This window comes from Phocoena sinus, chromosome 11, assembly GCF_008692025.1.
Source record: "Phocoena sinus isolate mPhoSin1 chromosome 11, mPhoSin1.pri, whole genome shotgun sequence".
In the NCBI taxonomy this organism is placed as follows: domain Eukaryota; kingdom Metazoa; phylum Chordata; class Mammalia; order Artiodactyla; family Phocoenidae; genus Phocoena; species Phocoena sinus.
Genome location: NC_045773.1, coordinates 41233369 through 41249417, shown reverse-complemented (window position 1 = coordinate 41249417; position 16049 = coordinate 41233369). Strand labels below are relative to the sequence as shown.

General features: G+C 39.1%; 1 protein-coding gene across 1 annotated transcript in view; it reads right to left on the bottom strand.

Annotated features, from left to right (window-relative positions):
• Positions 1-6068: 6068 nt before the first annotated feature.
• Positions 6069-16049, bottom strand: part of LRRC2 (leucine rich repeat containing 2) — a 34308-nt gene continuing 24327 nt past the window's right edge. Inside the window, exons 5-9 of the mRNA XM_032650171.1 lie at positions 13294-13430; positions 11557-11702; positions 9817-9972; positions 8884-9014; positions 6069-6433 (exon numbers count right to left, since the gene is read on the bottom strand). Coding sequence (XP_032506062.1) covers positions 6384-6433; positions 8884-9014; positions 9817-9972; positions 11557-11702; positions 13294-13430 — 620 coding nt within the window. The 3' untranslated portion in view covers positions 6069-6383. The remainder of the gene's footprint in view (positions 6434-8883; positions 9015-9816; positions 9973-11556; positions 11703-13293; positions 13431-16049) is intronic.

Genomic DNA, 16049 nt, shown 5'->3' with positions numbered 1-16049 from the left:
ACTGAGGCATTTATGGCTCACAGAACAGTTTGGAAATCTTAGGAAACCCGGGGGCCCTCTCCCCAGACGATTTTGCACAGACCTTCTGATGTCAATCTGTGGAGGCGTTTGCCGTCCAAAGCATTAGTCTGAAAAGCCGGGTTCTAGAGCAGTGGTCTCCACCGAGGAGCTACATGCAGCTGAGGGCTGAGGCAGGACCATCTGCCAAGGTGGGGAGATATCCTTAAAACTCCATTTAATTTTTGTTTGTACTTAACTATTTCTTGTCACATGTTTTATCATGTATGTTAATATATTAGTAGAATGGTATAGTGATATGATAAATAAATACACACCCATTTGGAGTGGGTGTTCAGTTTCTCATTGACAGGGTTGCAAAATCAGAAACATCGTTACGGGGGACCCTGTTCTGAAGGACCAAGGGTGGAAGTCTGTCCATGGATTCTCACCAGGATTCTGAAACCAAGTTGCTTTCTATAAAAGTTTTCTATTCTGATTAATGAGAATAATTTTAAGACTCATTCTCACATCTTTTTTATCTAGAAATAGGAATCCTTCTGTATATGTAGCTTAAATGAAAGCAGTAGTCATTTACAGCAAATGCTCCTTTTCACTCGCCCTTGTCTCCTGCCTCTCTCATCAACGACAGTGGTTCCTGAAAGCACAGGCTGCTCCTGCTGGGACAGTCTCTAGAACTTTTTCATTTTGCAAAACTGAAACTCTGTAGCCATTAAACAACTCCCCTTTTCTCCCTCCCCCTAGGCCCTGCTAACTATCATTCTTCTTCCTGTTTGTATGAACCTGGCTACTTTAGATACCTCATACATGTGGAATTATATAGTATTCGTCTTCTGGTAACTGGCTTATTTCACTTAGCATAATGTCCTCAAGGTTCATCCATGTTGTAGCATATGACAGGATTTCCTTCCTTTTGGGGGCTGAATAATATTCCACTGTATGTATGTACCACACTTTGTTTATCCAGCCATCCACTGATAGACGCTTGGGTTGCTTCCACCTTTTGGCTGTTGTGAGTAGTGCTGCTGTGAACATGGGTGTACAAATACCTCTCTGAGACTCTGCTTGCAACTCTTTTGGCTATATACTCAGAAGTGGAACTGCAAGATCATATGGTAATTCTACTTTAATTTTTTGAGGAACTGCCATGATGTTTTCTACAGCAGCTGCACCATTTTACAGTCCCACCATAAGGATTCCAATTTCCTCACATTCTAACCAGCACTTATTTTCTGTTTTTTTTTATATAATAGTCATATCAATGGGTGTAAGGTGATATCTCATAGTGCCTTCGATTTGCATTTCTAGAAAATGCAATTTTTTATGATGTAAGTTTACACTTTCAAGGCAATATCAGAAATAATATTTGTACAACTCAGCACAGAGATAACTATTGGGAACACAACAGAAATATGTAGCTAAATTCTTCACAGACTTGCTATTCACGTTCAAACGTTGAAGCATAGTCTACATATCTGTATTAGGCAAACTCCAGGAACTTAAAATATAATAGTGGGACACGACAGAACAAACACATGCCTAAGAAACAAACATCTAAGAGAAAAGAGGGTGCCCCAGCAGCCCATAAATAGCTGGAAGCTCAGTGACCAGTGAGGTGGGGAAGGCATGCTGGGTCATTAATATAAAAAGGGGTTCTTAGTGGAAAGCAAATCATAAAATATTAAAGTGGGGATCAGCCTTAGAAATTGTCTTCTCCAACTCTATTTTTTTCAGGTGGGGAAAATAAGGCTCACCCAAAGTGAAGTGATTTTTCCCAGGATTATACAGTGCATTTGTGAAAGCGCTGGCCTTGCAATCCTGGCTCCCTGAGTTCCAATGTTGACTATCGGCCCCTTCAGGAGCTTACAAAATACGTTCAGAAAGTTACAAAAATAAACATGCTCTAAGTGAGAACCAGGGACTTCCCCGGTGGCCCAGTGGCTAAGGTTCTGCACTCCCAATGCAGGCGGCCCAGGTTCGACCCCTGGTTAGGGAACTAGATCCCACATGCCGCAACCAAGAGTTCGCATGCTGCAACTAAAGACCTCACATGTCACAATGAAGATCGAAGATCCTGCGTGCTGCAACTAAGACCTGGTGCAGTTAAATAAATAAACAAATAAATAATTTTTTTAAAAAAATCAGTGATGGAGTTAAAAAAATAAAAGTGAGAACCAGATCTTGTTTTGGACCACTTCATCGCCCATACCTGGGGTTACAGGAGCTACCTGGGGTTGACCAGTCACAACTGAAATTAGACTCTAGTGTAGCAGCTGATTACTAAAGACTGAAGTCCTAGCCCCAGACAGTGTCCATCCTTCCCTCAAAGCCACAGCTCTACTGGTGCAAGCTCAGCCTTGGGTCCTCTTTGTCTCCCTGGTGAATTTTACAATCAAGGCAAGTTCATCTATTTAACATCATATCTTCTTTGGTCCCATTACCAGTGTTTAGCTGCTTTCTTTCCTAAGAATTATGAGTGGTGCTAAGGCCCAATACTCAACTATAATTTGCTTCCTCTGTAATTTATATTATGCTGCAATAAAACGACATAAGCATCTCAATTTTTCATTCTGATGAAACAGCTGGAGACTCTAAGCAGAGATATTTGAGCTGCCTATTAACACTGCAGTTTGGCATCATTTCAAGTTTTAAAGCTTAGATTTAATTTCCTAATTTTTAGAAATAAATCCAATATACATACCATAAAATAAGGATTTACACCTACATACACCACAGAACGATAACTAAGAAAACATACAGATGACCAAAAGCACATGAAAAGATACTCAACATCACTAATCATTAGAGAAATACAAATCAAAACTACAATGAGGTATCACCTCATACCGGTCAGAATGACCATCATCAAAAAGTCTACAAACAATAAATGCTGGAGAGGGCATGGAGAAAAGGGAACCATCCTACACTGTTGGGGAGAATGTAAATTGGTACAACCACTATGGAGAATAGTACGGAGGTTCCTTGAAAAACTAAAAATAGAACTACCATATGACCCAGCAATCCCACTCCTGGGCGTATATCTGGAGTAAACCATACTTCAAAAAGATACATGCACCCCAATGTTCATTGCAGCACTATTTACAATAGCCAACACATGGAAGCAACCTAAATGTCCATTGACAGAGGGATGGATAAAGATGTGGTACATATATACAATGGAATATTACTCAGTCATAAAAAAGAATGAAATAATGCCATTTGCAGCAACATGGATGGACCTAGAGATGATCATACTAAGAGTAGTAAGTCAGACAGAAAGATAAATATCACATGATATCACTCATGTGTGGAATCTAATTTTTAAAAATGATACAAATGAACTTATTTACAAAACAGAAACTCACAGATTTCAAAAACAAACTTATGGTTACCAAAGGGGAAACGTTGTGGGAAGGGATAAATTAGGATCTTGAGATTAACATACACACGCTATAAAATAGATAACCAACAAGGACCGACCATACAGCACAGGGAACTCTACTCAATACTCTGTAATAACCTATATGGGTAAAGAATCTGAAAAAGAATGAATATATGTATATGTATAACTGAATCACTTTCCTGTACACCTGAAACTAAAACAACATTGTAAATTGACTATACTCCAATAAAAAAAAAAAAGATAACTAAAAGTATCTAAGTTTCCTTCCCACTCAGAAAGGGAAAGACAGTAATCGACAGAAAGGGAAAGACAGTAACTGATTTCTGGAGATTACTGCTCACAATCATCATGAGTTACCCTAAACTGGTGTTTGGCAAGCATGCCAAATGGTCATTCTAGAAAGCTAGAGTCAAGAAATCTGGTGTAGGTCATGCTATTAATTAAAATGCTCTACTCAATGATTTCACCTAAGTGTCTTTGCCCCTTAACTTCCAGCATATGAAAAATGGGTATAATAATAAGCTTTTGGAACCAGAACATTTTCCTCCTAAGAATTATATTTTCTTTCATTCATATTGCTTTAATGTTCATACATATATTCTACTATGCAAATTACTTTTCCAAATTATGAATCAGTCCATATGCATCATGCAAAATGTTCAAATCTCTATTATCTCCACTAAGATGCTTATTCTACTTTAGAGTCTTTCTGCATTTTTACATTAATATGAATAAAGTAAATAGTATTCCTACAAGCCTCATATTTAAAAAATATATTTCTTTGGGGATGTTATGTAACATAAAATAATTATATATCAATGTAGTACTTTTTCAGTTATTTTTATGTAACATCGAGATAAGGTTTTTGCACAAAAGACTGGTTTTATTGAAATAAATTTTACATGAGCTATGGACAGTCAATTTATGCGAAAGCCCTCATTTCCCCCCTTTTCAGATATATTTTCCATTTGGCTGTATGTAACATATACTGTAGCATGAAATAAAATTCCAAAATCATTTACGTAGTACAACTAATAAATTTGCATTATATTTGTAAAGTGTTATAAAGAAAAATGCAATTGTTTGAGGTTCAGTTAAAGTGATTTCTCATTTTCCTACTCTTTCCATCTCTTAACCTACTTCTCAGAGTTTGTCTTTAACTTGAAGCAGTACTCTACTGAAGCATTACTATGTGACTTTAGACTGTTCTGCCTGCTTTATGTCTGTTGAGGATAAAATATTTAGAGTTATGATTAAACCCATTAAGACAAAATATTGGGTGTCTATTAACCCCTCTGGGGGTAGACTGGTTCTTCAGATAAGAAAATAAAAATCACTCTTCATTTCTAGCCCAGATTAACTTCTGAAAAACCCAAATGGCTCGACCATGTTGTACAATACGGTAGCTACACTTGGCTATTTAAACTTAAATGTAATTAAAAATTTAGTTCTTCAGTCACACCAAACACTGTTCAAGAGCTCAAGAAGCACATGCATCTGGTGGTTACTAAATTAGACAGCACAGGTGCAGAACATTTCCTTCGCTGCATAACGTTCTACTGGACACCACTGGGCTAGACCATATAGCAGTCGATTCATATATAAATATATGTGAAGATATGCATTTTTTCCATCTTAGTCACAAAACCTACTTGTTTAAACTTAGCTTCAACACATTCACAATCCTGTTTATTTTAGTCCAAGATAATAGAATAAAAATCGATATTTGTACAATTTCTCCAAATCCTACAATGTGATATCAAAGTTCAAAGCCCTGTAATGAATACCTTCTTTGCCAGTGTAAACCCAGTCTCCTGAGCTCCCTCTGGACTGCAGCGTCTTGGCCACAGGCAGAGTTCTCCTGTGGTACCTGCAGAGAAGCCTTGCTAGGGACTCCTCATCGGTGTGGACTAGTCACTCCCACTACTTATATGGCCACCTTGGAGGACAGGTCCCTGGAGGCAAGGCCTCTGCTCTGTGCTCTGGCAGGTGCCCCAGGACCCCCAAGGGGCCCACTCAAGGCAGGCTGACCACCCACGCAGGCCACGCAAGGCTTCCCAGGACCCCCAAGGGGCCCACTCAAGGCAGGCTGACCACCCACGCAGGCCACGCAAGGCTTCCCAGGACCCCCAAGGGGCCCACTCAAGGCAGGCTGACCACCCACGCAGGCCACACAAGGCTTCCCAGGACCCCCAAGGGGCCCACTCAAGGAAGGCTAACCATCCATGCAAGCCACGCAAGGCTTCCCAGGACCCCCAAGGGGCCCACTCAAGGAAGGCTGACCACCCATGCAGGCCACGCAACGCTTCCCAGGACCAGCCAGGCCCACACTTGCTCCACTAGGGACACCAGCACACCATCTAAGCCCCATGCCTGGGCAGACAATCCAGCCCTTCTTTCTGCCCTCAAGGTCCAGATTATACCTAAAGTCTTTCCTGAAAGCCTACACTGGTAAAATATAACTTAAAACATGAAAATAGCCATTTGTATAAACCCAAGGAAAACTGTCCTCAGTAAAAGAAATAATGCATTAAAACTCTTTCAAAATAACAAAATAAAATAAAGTCTCATCTGACTAGTCCAGTATAAATACTCTTCTCACCATCCCTTTATCTCCAGATTCCTGAAAACAATGCAATCAACTTCAAATTTTGGTCTTTAAGTGATAATTTTTAAAAAATAACACATTTTCTAAAATACTAAATGTGCATTATTTGGAAACAAGTGTATGCAAATGAACCTTTAAATATCAATATATAAACCCATTTATCAATTCTCCAGTCCACAGAGAGAGGTACTCACGTATTTGAAATTTGAAAATCATCTTTCCTAACAACTATGACCATGGTTTCTAGAATTAGTCTTTAAGCACAAGCCATTATTCCTCTATGACATGACCCACAACAGGAAGATTTACAGCTCCACAAGTCAGGAAAATTCTGTAGTCTTCTGATGGATGGCATCAAAGCTGAAGGCTGAAAGATACTTTAGTGGCATAGCTGGGAACAGATTCTGTAACAAAAAGAAAATATATACTCAACCATTCCCCATTTTATTATGAAGTGCAACTATGTCAAAACACAAATTATTGCCACTTCATACTTCAAGTATAGAGATAAATGCATTTATTACCACTAAGTCAACCACCGCAAATGTATAGTCTGGCGTTAGAGATATTTAGATCTAAGAAGAATACATTATTATTAACTCTCATTCTTTTGCAATCTTTCCAACCAACTCACACAGCTACATCAATATCTTGGAAACTGTATGATCCTAAAATAATAAAAGTTGACAAAACAGAAATAGATGGCCAAGGATTTGGGACTAGGGATGCCAGGTGGAAGGGAATAAGGTTTACAAGAGAAGTTTGGGCTATTCCTAAATGAAGCACCATCTTATTAATAACCCTTTTATCATACTTACTCTTCCAACTGGTTACTCCCCACTCTCTCTCTCTCTTCACAGCCAATTTTTGTCAAGGTATGGTCTATACCAATGGTTCTCAAGGTGTGTTTCTCAGACTCAAGGCATCAGTATCACCTGGGAACTTGTTAGAAATGTACTTTCTCAGGCCCCACCCAAACCTGATGACTCAAAAACTCTGAGAGTGGGGCCTGCCGCTGATTCTCATGTGTACTAAAGTTTGAGAACCAGCGAGGGGCTTCACTTCCCCATCATTCTTGAATCATATCAGGTTGGATGTCCATGTAGACTCCCTAAATCTACTTTTTTTCCTTAGAGTGATGAACTCTCTAACTCAGACATTAGTCTTATGGGGAAGGAGGAAAAAGAGAGAAGACAACATGATGAAGAAAAAAGAAACAAACTTAAAAAAATTCAAAGCATATGTCCAGCATAGGTTGAACTATTAAGAAATCACCATTTTCGCAGGTCAAAACCAGCTGAATATTGGCAATATCATTTAGTTCAACCTACTATGAATACGTGAAGTATAGAATTATGATAATTATTTAGAAATAAATGAATGGAATCAAAATCTATCATTACTAAAGTTAACTTTGAAAATCAAATTATTTTATTGCTGGCCACATCAAAAGACTAATACTTATTTTCTCTAATGTGTTCTTGCATTTTTATATAATAGCACTATAATACAATTATGAAGAAATGAATAAAATACAAGAAGGTTTTTCACAAGAGGAAAGTTATATGACCCAAAGATAAATTTTGATAAATAAATGGTTCTTTCAGTTTCATGTTTAACATAAATTTCTAATTTATTTCATAATATTTCAGCATGCAAAATTAGGGACGGACAAACAGATTAGAGGTAACTATATAGAAATTTTCTTAATCTAATTGAAAAACTTTTAATTTGCCAATAAATGGTATTTTTCATTAATGTGATGAGACATGCATGTTTTCTGAGTGTGACTGATGGAACCTGCCCCCAGGTGCCTGTCTTCAAAGTCTTGGGGGCCAGGGCTACCTCCTCCCTAAACCCAGATGCGTGACATCTTTCTTTCAGGTCTGCACCTGGCTTCTCAGAAAAAGAGACCTGAAAAATTAAGGGGTAACTTGCAGGCATCCACACCCAGAAAAGAGGTGGGGATTAGAAGAACAAAGGCTGATTTATGCCTTTTCCTGTGTCTACATGTGACAGAAGGAAGGGGTTCTAAGAATTCTGAAACACTTCGGAAATAGCCACTGGGGAAAACTCTTCTTTCTCAGCCCTTTCCTGAGGTACTGTGACTGCCCTGTATCTTCACCACCCTATGGGAAACCAAAACTAAATGCATCTACTTACTAATCTGCCATCTTGTTTCTTCCTTTTGTGATTTTTACGTAGGTGTACCTTGATTTATACGAGATGACTTTTTTTAAAGTTGAATTTAAACGGATTTTGACATGGAATCTTCTTTTCCCATTAACTAGAATACTGTTTTATCAATATCATTTCACTGAAAAGCCATGTAAAGTTAGTAACACAATCTTCACATTTTAAGTGCTTGTTTCCCAGCCTCTCTGTCACATGGTTGTAGATGTATTAAGCATGCTAATGCACTAGGAAAATTTCATTATTTAAGGAAAGGCAATGTATCTTTTTTTTTTTTTGGTAAATAGAAAAATAATTTACAAATTATTTTTATTTATTGGTTATTGCCCCTAACCAATTAACTTTTTTTTTTTTTTTTTTTTTTTGCGGTACGCGGGCCTTTCACTGTTGTGGCTTCTCCCGTTGTGGAGCACAGGCTCCGGAGGTGCAGCCTCAGCGGCCATGGCTCACGGGCCCAGCCGCTCTGCGGCATGTGGGATCTTCCCGGACCGGGGCACGAACCCGTGTCCCCTGCATCAGCAGGCAGACTCTCAACCACTGCGCCACCAGGGAAGCCCCCAATTAACTTTTTGTCAGTTTGACTTGTAGCAATAAATGTGTTGCATAAGTGAATAGAATACTATACACTCATTTTAAATAATTTTGAATATGAGTAACCTACCTCTTTCTTTAAGATCTTCAATATAGGCTTTCATAAATTCTTTATCAAAATGTTGGCGATCTTGTTCACTTTCCATCGTTTCATCTTGACACTGGGTATTCTCAATAGGATTGTCTATAAGACTTACAAATCTATTCAAGAGAGTATGGAAGATATCACATTTTCACCTATGTATTTGTATTGTGGAAAAATCCTCTCAGAAGAAGTCAAACTTTGTGGCGTTAAATCCCAAGTCCTCACTTCTTAGAAGTCACAGTTAACCACATAATATGTGTCACCAGTGGAATTCTACTGCACAATAATCCAACAGGATTATGGAGTCAGTTTACAGCAGAGACTGTACAGAGGCTTGATGGGGAAATGACAGTTACTTAGCCACAGACAGAGGACAGCGGGCAGGAAGCCATGAGGTGAACAATAACATTTAGTGTCCCCGTCATATATGAGTCTTACTATGTTTGTTTGATATTACTCCCAATTAGTGACATCAAACTCTAAAATGATGTGGCTACATTGAAAAGGACTCATAAAATCACCACCAAGAAGGTATTTAAAAGATGGACTACTGTGACAAAAAAAGAAGCTAAAGGAGACAGTCCAAAATGGCATTTGATCTAATTTCTTCACAATTTTGAAAGATTCAACAGCCACTGACCCATCCAGGCCAGCGGTGATGGGAGTGCTGAGTATCCGACCAGGGAGCCCTGGTGCCTTCAACCAGCAGGTAGCATTTGTCCAGAAATCCTCTGAGCTCTACCTCCCCATGCCATTGGCCAAAAACTACAAAATCCTGTAAGAAGGCACCAGAACTTCTTGTTCTCAGAGTACGAGAACCATCTAATCTGGTTCCTGAGATGGGCACACAGGCTCCAGGTGCTTCTTGCTCTTCCCTTGTGTCTGAATGGGTCTCTACTGGGCTCTCTGTCTACTCACTTTAAAGGTGTGGATGAGTCACTAAGGGCTGTCGGGATCTCCACCAAGTGGTCCCCGCTGACGACTAACAAGGTGAGCTTCTTTAAGTTAAGCAAGGCAAAGGGAAGATAGGTCAGCTTGTTCTTATACAGGAGAAAGGTCTGCAGTTCTCGTAGCCTAAGAAGATGTAAAAGGGATTAGAACACAAAGACTTAGCCTCATAGCAAGAAAACCAAAGTGAATTATAAATAAATTCTAGTAGGAAATCCCTATTTAGTTTATTTTTTAAGTGACTCATAAGAATAAACTAACTTTACAATTTAAATGAATAAAGTCATGCCGGGTGACATGATTTGGGTTTCTTTTTTAAGTTTTTACTGACTTAATTGACAGTTAAAGGCAGAGATATAGCAGCAGGATAAGCAAATTACACAATATAAAGTAGGTAAAGAGGGAACTTAAAAAATCAATATATTCAAGTGTCTACTGCATTCCCAAGGGTTAACAGGTCATGGGAAAGAAATCATATTAGAGTTGGAGTGAGAATAAACAAATTCTGGCAACATATTTCCTTTTGTATGTCTTAAAAACACAGTTACTCTTCTCTCATCATATTTTGACTTTAAAACAGGAGTAAACCTGCAAAGTGAAAAGGAAATGAGAAAAATACGCTCCAAATATGTTTTACTCTGTTTTCCATTTTGTTCTAACTCAGTGTCCCTCTCTCTAGTTTTTTCTTTCATTCATTTGCAAAATTTTGACTGATCCCACAAAATATTTCACAAAGTTCCCCTTGTGTTTCAAACTAAAACAATTCCCACTTAGCCTCATAAACCAGGAAAGTATCCATACACATCATATGTACCAGGAGTAGAGAAAGGTCATATGAGACAGCATTTGGGACCAAGCCATTTTCGGTTCCTATGTCCCAATAGCTTACTTATGCTACTTTATAACGAAGACTGTGGATTCCAGGAGGCCAGACAGTTTGTTTCATTTACCACTTTGAACCCAGCCCACTCTCTGGGCCTGCCTAGTAATATTGGTAGAATGAATGAATGAAGGAATCGTATATGATTTAGTATAACAGTTACTTTTTAAACAAGAAATAGCTGTAAGGATATAATTTGAAGACGTTACTAAGCATATCAATCAAAGCAGTAAATGAAAAAAAAAGAGCAGTAAATGAAACTAATAAAAATTATCCTGATATCCCAAATAGAATAATATGTTTTGATTCTGTACATAATAAATTTACTTTTCTACTTCTGGGGAGGAAAGGAAAGTTAATGTTCCATTCTATTGAGAACTAAAGTAAATTAAAGATGTGTTCAAACTATATATATACATATATATATATATATATATATACACACACATACATATACACACACACACATACACACACATATATATACAGTTGACCCTTGACCAACACAGGTCTGAACTGTGCGGGTCCACACATTACAGTACTGCATGGGTCCATGGTTGGTTGAGTTCACAGATGCAGAGGAGCCCCAGGTACGGAGGCTGACTACAAATTACATGCAGGTTAACCACCTCGTTGTTCAAGGGTCAACTGTACATGTATATGTATGGTGCAGACTGGGAATTGTCTTATTCTATAAAGAATCAAACTGATTTCCTGGAAACAAGAAACTCTGGAAAATTAGTTGATCTCACAGAACATTCACGTGTTATGCATGTTTAAAATGTTAGTGACTAATTCATATACCTCACCTTCAGAATGCAAGTAGCTACCTGTCTATGTCTTGTGGCAGGTCACTCAGGTTATTGTTGCTGATATCCAACCACTGCAAATTAGACATCCGCAGGACACAGATCGGGACACTGGAAAACTTGTTTGCTGAGATATCTACGAATGAAACTTGCTTCAAATTACTTAACTAGGAAGGAATAACAAAATATTCTAATTACTTTTTAAGAGTGGGAATTAAGTTCAACTAATAATTTTGAGATTGATGTCTCTTCCCAAAGGCATTTCTATGAACATATGCAAACCAGATCAATATAGTATGTACGTTGAGCATCTACTAGGTGTCATTCACTGTGCTACACGCTGGGGGTGCTAGGATGAAAAGCACACAGTGGCTGCCCTTGAGGAGTTTATATTTTCATAAACAAGCAATGCAATTTTATGTAGTAAGAACTAGTGTGAAGTTTCCAATTTGCAATGTTCAGTAACACAAAGAAAGAAGTGATTAATCTGCCCAGCATCACAGTGAGGTGAGGGTCAGGGGTCAGGAAAGATTTCACAGAGAATGGAGTATTTGAATTGGGTCCTGAGGTTCCCTGACAGATGGCAAGGTAGGGGAGGAAACTCCAGGTGGGGAACAGCATGTGCAAAGTCAGAGAAGACAGAAAGTGCAAGCCTCAAAGAGTAGGATGACCTGGGGAAGACTGTCTTAATGGGTTTTGGCAAATCTTCAGAAGACTCACACGTGAACTGGTAAAGTGATGTAGCAAATGATCAGAAATCTCCCCTGTTACTCTGAAGGGCATGCCCAACAGGACTTACTCATGGAGTGGACATGGGGCATGGGAGCAAGAGAGGTCAAGGGTGAGTTGGCTTGCTTCCAGCCTGCACATCTGAGAGAGGACTGGGTCCCTCTCTCAGATGGGGAGGACTGGGGAACGAGCAGCTTGTGTGGGGAATCCTGAGCCCTGGCTGTGCACCCTCACCGGGACCACTGCCCAGCATTTCCTGGGTGACATGGGTGCTAAGAGCAGAAGTGGCCTCTTCCTCCCACCCGGAAGTTTTCAGGAAAGGAAAAGAATACGCCTTCTAGGACTAGATAGAATCTGTGGCCACCGCCTTGTCAGAGCCTCACTAGTGATACCATTTTTAGCCCATTCATTACCAGCAGAATTTGTGAGATCCATCTCTCTCTTCAAGCACGAGAACCTTGTTTAGTTTTATCTGGCAATAAAAACTGTTCACTTTCATATGTTCTGTTTTATCAGAAAAGTAATTTAAAATCATTTCCCCAATGAATACAGACAAAAAGAAACTAATGGATATTTTTAAATTAATGGAGTTCTCAAATCCTATCTGTAGAACTGCTTTAGTTATCTATAAGTTTTGTTACGAGTATATACATTTTTAAATTTTATTCCCTTTATTTATTTCCAACTGTTTTCAATTTATTCCTCCATTATGGATAAATAAATCAGGATCTGCATTACAGACAACAGGCATCATATATTAAATAGGCATTAAATAAAAATATATTGCATGAAAATAGGATTTTTTGCCTAGTTTTCCTTTGATAGCTTTTTTGAACTTAAATTCAGGTTGTGGCCGAGTGTAAGAACATTTTTAAAGACTTGATAATAGCTGCTTTAGGGTGATTAAAATGTCAGGAAAAGTCATATAAATAAAAATGAATTTCATCTTTTAAAATTCGTCCCCATGTTACAGACCATTCCATGTCATAAACCAAATAAAAGTAAAAGTGCAAACATTTTCTTTCTTACTTCAAAGGGGAGCTCAGTTAATTCTAGATTTCCAGAACAATCCAGTTTCTCTAGATTTTCACAGTCTCCCAGTTCTGGAGGAATGCTCTTCAGATGGTTGAAACGCACATTGAGTTCCTTCAGGTTCTTCAAACGACCTGTCATCAGAAAAAAACAACATGCATGGTGTAGGCCCATTAAGGTCTTTTAAGGACAAAAAGCAAAACGAAGATGTAAAACATTTGTATAAATGATGGTGGGAAAGGCATTAAACATAATTCTGTGTTTTTTTTTTTTTTTTTTTTTTTTGCGGTACACGGACCTCTCACTGTTGTGGCCTCTCCCGTTGCGGAGCACAGGCTCCGGACGCGCAGGCTCAGCGGCCATGGCTCACGGGCCCAGCCGCTCTGCCGGCATGTGGGATCTTCCCGGACCGGGGCAGGAACCCGTGTCCCCTGCATCGGCAGGCGGACTCTCAACCACTGCGCCACCAGGGAAGCCCCTCTGTGTTTGTTTTTTAAGCACTCTGATTGAATGTCTGCTCATCTTTTATCCTGAGCATTTTGGTCCTTGCAGAGCATTTTTTCCTTTTTCTTTATCTGTTTAACCCTTTGTGAAACTACAGGCTAGGTGAGTGTGGGGGATTTGTCCCCTATGTAGACTGGGTCAGGGGCCAGCACCCACAGAGCGCAAATCCCTTTGAAATCACATGATGAATGAAGTAACAGGCAATGGCTTTGAAATGGTCCAGTTCCTAGGAAGCACAGTGACAAGCTATGGCCTATCGGTGGACTCTAATGGGAAGTGAGCTAGGTACTGAAATACACACAAACCTCTACGTACGTGCTAAATGACTCAAACAAGGAGTCACTGTTTATAGGCTGCATGTAATTCATTTATCTTTGGCTTCAGATTTGCATTTACTAATTATGATGTATCGTGCTTCCTAAAGAATATGCTTTAAAAAAGCCTAAGTCCATTTCACAGGCAGGAAGTGAACACACTAAGAATATCAGGCAATAAATGGATTGATGGAGAAACACTGAATCCCAATTCTGTCTTGATTGAATAAATACATGACCAATTCCAAACCAGAAACTAGCACAAGAGTAAATATATTTAATATTCCAAAAATCATGTCACGCATGTTCTAAGGCATTGAATACCTTAACATTCTTAACCTAATTTTAAAAATTAGAAAACCAAAATTATTGTTTCCTTTTGCAGAGCAGGCACTCAAAATACAAATTTCCTGACATTTTATAAATGAGAAAGGGAAACATACAAAGACAGTATATTGGAGGCAGGGCCACTTCTGAGTCAACTTTGGTGGTCTCACTGTTAGAAGATAATGGTGATGCTGTGGAAATCAGTGGCCCCTCTAACTTACCCACCTGGTATACACTGCAACCTTACAGTCAACTATTGGTGTCAAAATAGCAGGATGGATATGGAGGCTGATAAAAAAATAAGGAAAGACTGCTCTTCTGGGGAGGACTGGAGAGCATGTGATCAGACTAATGATCGCCACAGCCCCAGCTTCTGTAAGACAGTATATTGTACAATCCTTCTTTAACTAAGGAAAGTAGAAGATTGGCATAGATGGTGTGAATGTTCTAAGCTGTCTAGTTTCCAGACACAGGAGAGTAAACTTACCTATTAAAGAGTTACCTGATCTAGCTGATGGAGGCATTTGCATTAGGGACACATTTATACCAACTGTATGTGCATTTATCATGAGGGGATGCAAAGAGAAGATGAGGTAACTGGAGAGAAAGCTGTATATGAGCTCCTTCTAGCTAGCTCAAAGAAAAAGTAACTTTCCTAGCTCAAAGGAAAAGCAATAGCTTTAGAGAGTCTGTCTCAAATATAACATTTTAATGATGTATAGACACTAAGAAATAATATATGTTTGTATTCAAATTGTTGTTCTCCATGCCACTTATTTCCACAATGCCTGATCTCATTATAGAAACACTACTTTTTCTTTCTCAACATTCTGGTAAGAACTTGGCATTATTCATCTGAGATGGGCTCAATTGTCTCCATCAGACGTGGTGAACAGCATTATCTTCAAGCACCATGAGCTTGAGGTTCTTGAGAAAACAGTCTTTCGGTGTGACAAGGGTCCCACGACACAAAAACTAAAATAAAACGTTTAAGGCACTGCTATGGTCTGAAAATTTGTATGTTGAAATCCTAATGCCCAAAGGTGATGTTGTTAGTAGGTGGGGTCTCTGGGAGGTAATCAGGTTTGGATAAAGTCATGAGGATGGAGTCCCCACGATCGGATTCATGCTCTTGTAAAAAGATCCCACAGAGCTCCCCAGCCCCTTCCACCATGTGAGGATTCACCGAGAAGTCTGCAACCCAGAAAAAGGCCCTCAGGCCACCATGCTGGCACCCTGATCTCATACTCCAGAACTGCGAGCAATAAATTAATTTTGTTTATGAACCACCCAGCCTGTGGTATTTTTTTTAAAGCAGACTGAACAGACTAAGACAGGTGTCATAGCTCCAGCACGTTATATTTCTAAATAGCTAATGAGTCCATCCCTTCCTAGAATGTTCCAGGATCTTTTCCAACTGAAATGAAATCTCCCTACTTATAGCCCATTCTCCCAAGGCCCTCAGACCTAATTTCCAGAGAGGGGAATATAACCCAACTGAGGCACAATTTGTTGTCCAGAGGCTTCTTGTTCCTAGAGCCCAAGGAATACCTTAAGGAATTTACATACTTTAAATTATTTGAGTAAACATTATTAAATGATTTCAAT